The sequence below is a fragment of the Vanellus vanellus genome, assembly GCF_965231255.1.
Source record: "Vanellus vanellus genome assembly, chromosome: 1".
In the NCBI taxonomy this organism is placed as follows: Eukaryota; Metazoa; Chordata; class Aves; order Charadriiformes; family Charadriidae; genus Vanellus; species Vanellus vanellus.
The window spans coordinates 219,683,447-219,693,657 of record NC_138905.1 but is presented as its reverse complement, the minus strand read 5'-3'; the positions used below and the strand labels follow the sequence as shown (position 1 = coordinate 219,693,657).

The window sequence follows — 10,211 nt, the reverse complement described above, 5'->3', positions numbered from 1 at the left end:
GCAGTTTCTGCAGTGTTCAGCCAGCCCAAGCAGATGATTACAGCCTACTGTGCTGCTCTGTGGGCAGCCCATGTTCATGGAAAGACATTTCTATCACCACGAAGGAGTTAAAGTGAGGGAATCTGGCATGTCTTTTATTTTCCCAATCTGCTTGCCGCAACCCAGGAGTGACAGACCGGTTGTCATTTTTCTGCACAAGTCTTGCTAACCACCGCTGTTAAGACCAATCTCTTAAAAAGTACACAAACTTTTCCCAAAGTTTCAGTGAAGGTTGCACAATGACAAAAATGTTGCTGATTGTGGTTTGCAAACTCAGCGCCCGCTTGCTTTCCTCCTCCATTGCTGTTTTCACTCCGCAACCATACTGTGTGTTCAAGTAATCATTCATTTCCAAAGTGTTCCAGGATTGATATAATTTCTTGAATTCAGGGCAGAGCAAATGAATGGGATCCTACAAAAACAGTTGGGCACAAAGCATTTATAAATGATTGTGTTGGTAGGAAAAACAAGGTCGGTGATTGTCCAGGTAAGCAAATGCCTAGTTTCATTGGCCATTAGGTAATTATGATTGTTAACTGTTTATCCTGTTGTCTGTGGAGCTTCCTTTGTTATCCAGTCTCTGTAGAGTGATCGAATTCATCCTTTGCAGTTGATGTGTTCACTTGCTTCCCCAACATTTGCAGCACATCCAGCCTTTTAAAAATACTTAGTTATAATCAGAACCAAATCATTCACTGATGAGTTGATTTGGACTTAAAAGCAATACACAGTCTGTTGATGGGTTAAAAGTGCAACTCGAGGGAGAACATGCAATCTCCCCTAAAATACAACGCAAATCGTGTCCTAGCAGTGCTGAACCGCTGCTAATCTGGGATATGTTCTTTGAATTGCAGAAGTATGCTAGAGTTGCCGATGGTTTGTAATACACGTATGTGACTGTAGATAAGGACACAAGTTGCGCAGTGGAGTGATAACTTTAATACTTTGCCTTATTCCCACGCTTTCTATTCTAAGAAGCGCCTTTGCTTTCTTGCCAGTAAGTTTATATGTTCTTCACCAATACAGCATGCTACAAAGGGGCTGGAGGTTTGCTTCTGCCTCCCTAGATTGCAGGGGGTACCAACTTTAATTCGCTCTTTGATATGCCGCAGAATGACACAATGAAGGTGTTTTTTTTTTTTTTTCATTATCTGAGATTATCTAATCAAGTTTTTGCCTCAGTGTAGCAAAATGTTTAAATAGGTGCTCAGCTTGATGCACGGTGGCATTTTGATGGATTTAACCCTTGCTGAAGTTAGGTACTTTCAGCGCTGAAGCTTTACAATTTGTAAAATAAATACATGTGTTGAATATAATATGCATTACTTATAATAGGTGGGGGGGGGAGGTGGAATCTCTGTGAACTGGCAACACAAAGCTATCTTCAGTGAAAGCAGTTGAAATATCTTTGTGGATTTAAATACAAATCGTCCTGGGTGACAATCCCTGTATCTGTAGGCTGTATATGAAAGGCTCCCTGGCAAGCTGCCAGCCCCTAAACCATGCAGAGGCTTCTGCTCTTATCTTAACCAGGAGAAAAAAATGTGACAGGAAAGCATTTGAGGAGGAAGAGAGAGTTTAGGAGTGGTCTGAGGGCAGTAGAATGAAATTAAAATAGAGATGCTTATGCCAGGAAAGCATATGGAGTCACTGAATAACTTCTTAAGAGAAGTGGAAACTCCATTGGTTTGGCCATTTAACCTGGAAACTATAAAGACCAAGAAATAATTTAACTTTTGTTAGAATCTAGGCTATTTCTCTCTTATGCAGGACAGGGAAGATACTTTAAACCATCTTTAAATTCCCTAAAAATCTAAATTACCTACAGTGTTTCACTCATCTTCATATAAAAGAGTTTGTATATCTTTTCTCAATTGCTGGCAGACTGATACAAATAATATTATTTTTCCCTTGATTTTCCAATTTTACTTTTGAAATTACCAATGTAAGACTCTTGGAAGCTGAAAATTCACCGTTTATGGCAGAAAAGAAGCAGCTGCAGTAGCTGTGATCTCATCTAGTACCAAGCTGATGCGCCTCTCTTCTACCTGGGAAAGGTTGCTCTGAAGAAAAAGGATTATTTCCAAGTCTGTATCAATCAGGTTGTAGCGATGCGACCGGAGATGCGCTTAATAATCCGGCAAGGCTGCCGTGCTTGTTCCCTACGAGCCCCCGAAGAGCTGAGAAGTGCGGTTTTGTTGCTGGGGACCTGGGCTGCATACAAATCACCTTCTCCAGGAGAAAATCACCGCTCCTCCCTTGGGCCGTCTCACCACTGATGCTTCCAAGCTCATTGTTTTCCCTCTTCCATTGTCTCAGGGGATTGAAGGAAGTGTGGTCAGACATAGGTTATTCTGTAAGTGTCCAGAAAGTTTAATTAATGAGACCAGTGATGAGAATCGTATTATTTAACCTGATGGGGGAAACATTGCTGCTATTGACAAGTTTGTCTCTTGTTTTGCTTTCTGAACAGTCAGAAAGTGCTGTGTAATTTTGTGCTGCCTTAAATAATGACTCAGTCAGAGACCAGGGATGTAGGTAATGAGAACTAGGAAAGCGATTAACATCTAGAAGGCAACTAAGGCTAGAAAGAACACTGGCATTTTCACATTTTGCATTTTCTTCCTTCATCCACAATGAATTTGTTTATTTTACATGAATTTACTGAGAAAAGTTGCCCTGTGGGACGCGTAGCCATTTTTCTGTATTAATGAACTAAGCCTAAACCATATTGTCTTTATTTTCATTTTGGTTTTTAGTATATAACTGGAACACTCTTGACATTTTGTTCATCAAGCGTAAATAAATGCTGTCAAGTCTTGGTCTCTTTCGGGTGACCTCCCTGGGTTTGGCTAGAAGATGCAAGCTGGCTCCGTGGAGTCATTCTGAGTCCAGATAACCTTAATTTAGTCTTCTGGAAAGATCCGTGCTGCTCCTGGAACCGGTTAGGGCTTCTTGACATGAGAAGAACCTCCTGACCAAAGCCTGCTGGGCTCTGTGCATCCGCTGGTATGCACCTTGCGTTGGTGGATCCATCCCAGTTGATCAACCGCCGCAGAGCTCTGGCCTTGGTTCAGGTTACTTAATGCTTTTTGGGAATCATTATTTATGTGTTTTGGGGTGATTTTGCTTTGTCTATGGTATCTCCCATTTTTATGGGTAATAGAGAAATGATTGTAGGTTAATCTGAAGTAAGTGGCAATGGTGCTGTTGTAACTACAAGCAGAATTTGGCTTTTGGACTTTCTGGACCTCTCGCGCATATTTCCAAGTGTGCATCTTCATCCTGAATGAAAATAAGAGGTATTCTTGGAAATCATCTTACAACATCTGTAGAAACGCAGCAATTGCAGCTTCAGACACTTCATAGATAACTGGTTAATTTTTCACATCTCTCCTCTGTTCTGGTGCTGAAGGAAATGAAGCGTATACCATTTTCTTGAGTACGTACATATGTACGTACATGAATGTGACTGTGTGTCTGTAATAACTTTTCATCGCATTGGCCAGTTTCATCCACGTTTGAAAAAAAATATTAAAGATCTAAAAAAAAAGTCATCTTGATCTAATTCAGTTGAACGAATATAGCTGCTGAGCAGAGCTGAGAAAAATGGATTTGTGCAACAAGCTGCGTTGTTAGCTGAGATTTCACTGGAGAGCATGTATGAGAACAGAGTGCATTAGTAAACACACAAACTCGAAGAAAACATTCAGCTAAAATCTACACCTTAGTACATAAATTTTCTTTAAAAAAGAGGTTTGGGGATTTTCTTGCTCGCAGAATGATTTATTCTACAAATACAAGGGCCAGCTGTTAAACATCTCAGGTGCAATATAAACAACACTCTTCTAGAGCATCAAAGTTACAACTGGCAAATAAACCTCAAAAAGGTTATTTTATTCGGGTTTGCGGCGAGGCTGTCTTGCCTGTTCCCACTAACATACTCAATGGCGTTAAAAAACACATTTCCAGATGAGTTTGCAGTGGTGTGTCTGACCTGCAAAGGAAAACTTCAGCTTCTGGTACTAACCTGGTCTGCATCTTCCTCAGTCTTGTGCTGAGGACGTTTATTTTTATTAGGTAATATTATACAAAGGTGCTGCTGCTTGCCTTCAGCTGGTTCTTGTTTAAGAAGGCATTAAAAAAAGAAGGAAAATTGTTCTAGCTCTTCTGTACTGTTCAGTATAATTGTTTTCAAGTACTTGAGATTTATACCACTGCAAAGAACAATAGGAAATTGCAAGTGAGAAAATGTTCATCAATGAACACAGGGAAGAAACGTTTTTATCTATAGTTAGGTGGAAAGAACAGCACTTGCGAATCTGGAAATAGGTGTTGCGATTCAACACACAGCATCCACCTGCCTTGTCTTCACCTCAGCAAATGTCCAGCTGTTCCTGGCATTGCAAAAGCAAACTCTGAAATAAGATTTTCTGGGAGACAGCAGCATAAGGAGGAGCCCTGCACTCCTCTTCATCAAGCTGTCCGTCCCCCAGGCGCCTGTTTGCTTTGCAAAATCAGAAAGCGTGCAAGATGAAGCGTGGAAAATAAGTGCCTGCAGCAAAAACAAAGCCCTGGGAGATGGGACCCAATAGCAAAAGCTCATCCCGAAGGGGCTTTGGTATGATTTTCCAGTGATCGCCTTGCAGACAGTTATGGATCACATTTTTTTTTTTTGCCTTCTCACCGCAACACGCACCTGCAAAAAGGCAGATACATTGTTTTCAAGCTTCAGGTGCACCGCAGGGATATTTTATTTTCTATTTCTAATCTCGTCTAAGGACTTTTAAAGAGATATGATTACTACTTTTCTGGGAAATCATAGAATCGCCGAATGGTTTGGGTTGGAAGGGACCTTGAAGATCATCTAGATCCACCCCCCCTGCCATGGGAAGGGACACCTCCCACCAGCCCAGGTTGCTCCAAGCCCCGTCCAACCTGGCCTTGAACACCTCCAGGGATGGGGCAGCCAAAGCTTCTCTGGGCAACCTGTGCCAGGGGCTCACCACCCTCACAGTCAAGAATTTCTTCCTGATACCTAATCTCAATCTCCCCTCTTTCAGTTTAAAACCGTTCCCCCTTGTCCTATGGCTCCCCTCCCTCTCCAGCTTTCCTGGAGCCCCTTTAGGGACTGGAAGGGGCTCTAAGGTCTCCCAGGACCCTTCTCCCAGCTGAACACCCCCAACTCTCTCAGCCTGTCCTCCCAGCAGAGGACTTCCAGCTGTCGCAGCATCTCCGTGGCAGAAGATCAGAACCAGATCAGATGCTTTTTCTGTAAATCTGCAGAGGTGCCTCCAAAGAGAGGGACCCCAAACAAATAAATCCCTGGGGAATTACACCCTCGTGACCCACATACCCACCCCTGATGTGCCCTTCACACGCTGTCTGTGCGTTGTTTAGTCCCATGGTGATTTTTGGGCTGGGGTCTTCTAATGTCTAATTGGATTCTTTTTCTGTGTCCGGGCAGGCAGGCTCTTATCTTCTTGTTTTGCAGTTTCAGCCAAGGGTTGGAGCCTCTGTATCTTCTGGTTTACACTCCTCGTGCACCTGAGCTCACTGGCAGAATATGGGGAACCCAGGGGTCATAGAACCGTCTAGGTTGGAAGGTACCTTTAAGATCATCGAGTCCAAACATCAACCTAACACTGCCAAAACCACCACTAAACCATGTCCCTCAGCACCACGTCTACACGTCTTTTAAATCCCTTCGGGGATGGCAACTCCACCACGTCCCTGGGCATCCTGTTCCAATGCATGACAACCCTTTCAGTGAAGAAATTTTAACTAATATCCATCCTAAACCTCCCCTGGCACAACTTCAGGCCATTTCCTCTTGTCCTATCACCTGTTCCCTGGGAGAAGAGACCGACACCCCCTCGCTACACCCTCCTTTCAGGGAGCTGTAGAGAGCGAAAACAACTCCCAGACTTGGGAAGAACACTACCAAAACAGCCATGTAAATTTACATTTTTAAAAGACTAAACGCGGCACTGCAGCTAGAAAAATTACTAAGAAAATTAACCGTGTCACGGCCTAAAGGTTTCAGAAAATCTCGCAGCCTCTGCTGGGTACAGCTGAGCAAACAGCCTAAATCCCACTGTATTATAACCCTGGGTAATTTATCCTAATTAAAACTTACATATTCATGCTAAACAACTAATATCGCTTGACAGTGGAGAGCAAAATCCCCCCCTGAAGCGTCGTGGGGTTGTTGGCCCGGCCCGACACCGCGTCACCGCTTTGAAGTCAGAAAACCAAATGACGTCAGGGCCGATGTCAACCCCGCCAGACTGCGTTGCAGAAGCAGCCTTAATGCCTTAAGTTTAGGAATATATGCATTTCCACCGGTGGGCCCAGGCGGACAACGCGCTGCGGGGGTGTTTTGTCCCCTTTCGCTGCCCGTCCCCATGGCGGGACGGGCGGGCGCCGCTCCCCTCAACCCCCTCCCGCCTCTCTGGTGGACTACAACTCCCAGGAGCGCCCTGCGTCTCCGCGCATGCGCCGCGCGCCATCTCGGCACCCCTCCTGCCATCTCCTCACTCACGGAGGAGGGCGGCGGAGGAGTGGACTACAACTCCCGGCGTGCACCGCGGCGGCCCGCGCATGGGCGGTGCGTCCCGCCGCCATCTTGGCCCGGGGAAGCGCCGCCGCCGCCGCCGCCACTAAACAAACCCGAGAGCGGCACCGGGGGGGGGAGGAGGGGCCTTGCCGCCGAAGGAGCCTTTCGATGTGCCAGGCACGGCCGGGCAGGTGGGTTCCGCTTTCCGGTAGCCCCGCCGGGCTTCTCCGTCTTGCCCGGGGCGCTTCCCTCCCCTCAGGGAGAGGGGCAGCGTCCCCTTCTTCTCTTGGACGGCGGGGACCTGCCGCCCCCTCACGGGCCCGGGGCCGGCGGGCAGCGCCCCGTCTCCCCCCCCCCCCCCCTCCTCCGCAGGCCGCTCCCGCCGTGAAGCAGCGACCGCCGCCCGCTTTCTCCTTCCCTCCCTCCTACCAACGGGGGCCCCGGGGGCGGCCGCCCCCCGAGCCCGGCGGGGACCGAGGGCCGGGGAGTCCCCGGGTGGCGGCTGCCTCCAGCCGCCCTTACAGGAGATCCTCCCCCCCTCTCTCCCTCCAGCCCGGCGCTGGAAGGTGCGACGGCGCCGGGGCTTTTGTTCCCCTTGCCTCCCCCTCTCCTCCCCCCAACCCCCCCCGCTGTGTCGTTCCTTGCCCGGGGAACGCGGTGCGGCCGCGGGCTGCCACAACCCGGCTCTCCCCGCTCGCCTCCGGCTCCTCTTTTTTTGTTTGTTTGTTTGTTTTTTTTTAATTTTATTTTTCTTTATTATTTTTCCCCCTTTATTATCCTCGTTGCAACGGGGAGATGCGCCCTCCTCCTTCCCCGCCACCCCCGGAATCTCGCCGAGATGCGATCGGGCGAGGGGATGTTCCCCTGTTTGTTTGGTTTTGGTTTTTTTTGGGGGGGGGGGGGGGAGGGGGACACACGGACGGGACTGGTGCTGATACGTGGAAAGCAAATTTTCACGGTGTTTTTGCCGTTCTGTCATATAATAGGCTGGTGCTAAATGCATTCCCCGGGGGGAAGGGGTGGGGGGGGCGTGCGGTTAGCTGGAAGAGTTCTTATAATAGGTGCTCTGTGCATAAAGAGAGGGAGGAGACTCGAACATCAATTCGGAGAGCGTTACAGCATGGAGAAAAAAAAAAAAAAAAGGGGGCTTGAGAAGGAGATAGGAAACTCGGTAAAAAAGCTTAGGGGATGCATCTGAGCAAGAGAGTGTAGGAAGTCCGTGCCCTTGTGAATTCCTGCATGGCAAAGCATGCCATTGCGAAGGTTGGAGCAGGGATGGGAGCGATTGTGTCAGTGGAGTTGTGAGCAGGCTGAGGAGAGTTTGCATTAATCGGCTTTGGAAATCAATAAATGATGGACTCACCCTTACTGTGTTTATATTCCTTTTTCAGCGAGGCTGAGCTCTGTGGGAGCGCAAAGACAAGGGAAAGATGCCTGTGGTGTGGCCAACTCTTCTGGATCTCAGCAGAGATGAATGCAAGAGGATCCTTCGCAAACTGGGTACAGTAAGATACAATTTGTGGGTCTGTATGTTTGCCCTTTTAAGATTTGCCTGGCTGATGCTTCCATGAAATACTTTAATATGTCTACAGGCAACTTACAAGTCATTTCCTGCATTTTGCATGTGTCATTGGTTTGACAGCCCTGGCTTAAAATGATGTTTGGCAGATGCTCTCTGCCTGAGCAAAATGAATAGAGCAGAATTGTTTTGGTTTGGTAGAATTTCTCATGGAAGTCCTGGTCCATCTCTGCCTCGATGTTGCAGTGTTGCATTGCTGTTCTTTTTACGACTGTTAACATGAAACGGGATACTCTGTGAGAGGAGGGTCTTTGTTTTTCAGTTGTGTATTAGACACCTTTTTCTACCAAAAAAATCATGGAACCCTCATTTAACTGGCACTGTGGGACTGTGTTCAGGTTGTAAAGTATTATCGTAAAGACCTGAAACAGAAGAAAAAAGGTAGTTTGTGATTTGCATTTACACACTGATAGGGAAGAGTGAAAACAATGTTCTCACTTAACTCATAACAACAGGAGCTTTTTGCATTGTTTCAAATGTGGTCCGATATCTGAGAGCCCTGCCCAATAGATATATATTGGGAGATCTTTTTTTTTTGTGCTCTGTTCTTGTAGGTACATGTGTACAAGGAGACATGCTTATGTATGTTGGAAGTTAAAAAACGTATTTGCTCTTTCCTCGCATCCACTTTTGGCTACCATAGGAGAGAATCCTTTGTTAGATGGTCGATTTGATCTTGCACAGTCAGTTTTGAGTTCTTAGAGCTGAATTGCTTTTTATTCAGTTAAGGATTTTTTTGCCAGTTAAATGATGTGCAGCATTAGAAGGGAAAAAAACCTTAAATTTTTTTTCAGACTTTCTTCTGAGGAGCATAATCTAGGAGATGATGTCAGGAGGAAAGTCGAGGCTGCCTCTAACTTCCTGTGACAGTCAAGTCACAGCTTTTCTTGTTCTCATTTTACTTGAATTTTAAAAGATGATGTGCTGCACCTCTTAACTGTGCCAAGGTTTTCATACATTATGAAGCCATCCACTTGATTTTCTGAGAGTTGAGAATATATTTTCCCTTGGTTTGCCCTTTTTATTTCATTTCTTGGGAATCTGGGATTTGCGTTCTGTTGAAGCAGACGGTGACGCAGATGTTGCACACGACATTGCTGCTAAACTGTACATCCATTAAGGTGGCAGCCCTAGGTTTTAAGGAAGGCTCAAGAAGTACAAAAACTAGGAGAAAGTGCAGGATGCCAAAAGATCTAGACCGGATCTGTGCTACTAAATTTTGTTAACGTAGCTGTGCTGGCTAGGAGCGTGGAAAAAAAAACACTTCCACCCCAGCTGCCGGTGGTGTGCTGGCAGAACCTTGCTGGTGCAGCTGAGCCAAACAGAACTGCAGCTACACCTCCTTCAATGACATAACCTAGGCTGACAGGAAAAAAAAAATTAAAAAAAATAAATCATCTTTTTTTTTTTTTTTTTTTTTTTTTTTTTGCTGGCATGAGCTGTGTCCCCACAAGGGGGCCCTGCCAGCGTTAACAGAGGATCAGAGCCCGTCGCAGCCGTCTCCCAGGGTAGAGAAACTCAGTTTAAATAGACGCACCGCAAGATTGGAGGGTGAAAGAGCACGGGCAGGGGAATAGCTGTCTAACGGTCACATCCAGCAATATTCATCTGCTTGATAGAGTCCCACTTTACCAGCTCGCAGCCCAACATCTTATTCGGTTGACCATTTGGCAGTAGTGGGGTGATCCGTCATGAGTGAAGTGCAATGGTGTAGGTGAGGCTGTAATGCATCCTGAGGTGTGCAGCACCTAGCGTTGTCCTGCGGCAATTGTGGCTTATAACTGACTGAGGGGATGACGGTAGCGCCTTACACGTGAAGTAGTGATATTTATTTGTGAAACCTTTTTTGGCTGGTTCATGTGTTTTGTGATAGAGAGTGCACCAGTTAGTGATTGCTACATAGACATAAGGGTGAGGAAGCTGGTTATAGCTGTTCTGTAATCTTTACGAGCTTCCAAAAGGCCAGATTGTGCATTTTTAAAGCCCCAGTGTAGAGGATCTCTATTAAAAATGCAGAGAGAAAAAAAGAAAATC

At 46.2% G+C, this 10,211-nt stretch overlaps 1 protein-coding gene across 1 annotated transcript in view; it reads left to right on the top strand.

Annotated features, from left to right (window-relative positions):
• The first annotated feature begins 6,674 nt into the window (after positions 1–6,674).
• Positions 6,675–10,211, top strand: part of EMSY (EMSY transcriptional repressor, BRCA2 interacting) — a 41,048-nt gene continuing 37,511 nt past the window's right edge. Inside the window, exons 1-2 of the mRNA XM_082498169.1 lie at positions 6,675–6,789; positions 7,990–8,098. Of these exons, the coding sequence (XP_082354295.1) occupies positions 8,029–8,098 (70 nt within the window). The 5' untranslated portion in view covers positions 6,675–6,789; positions 7,990–8,028. The remainder of the gene's footprint in view (positions 6,790–7,989; positions 8,099–10,211) is intronic.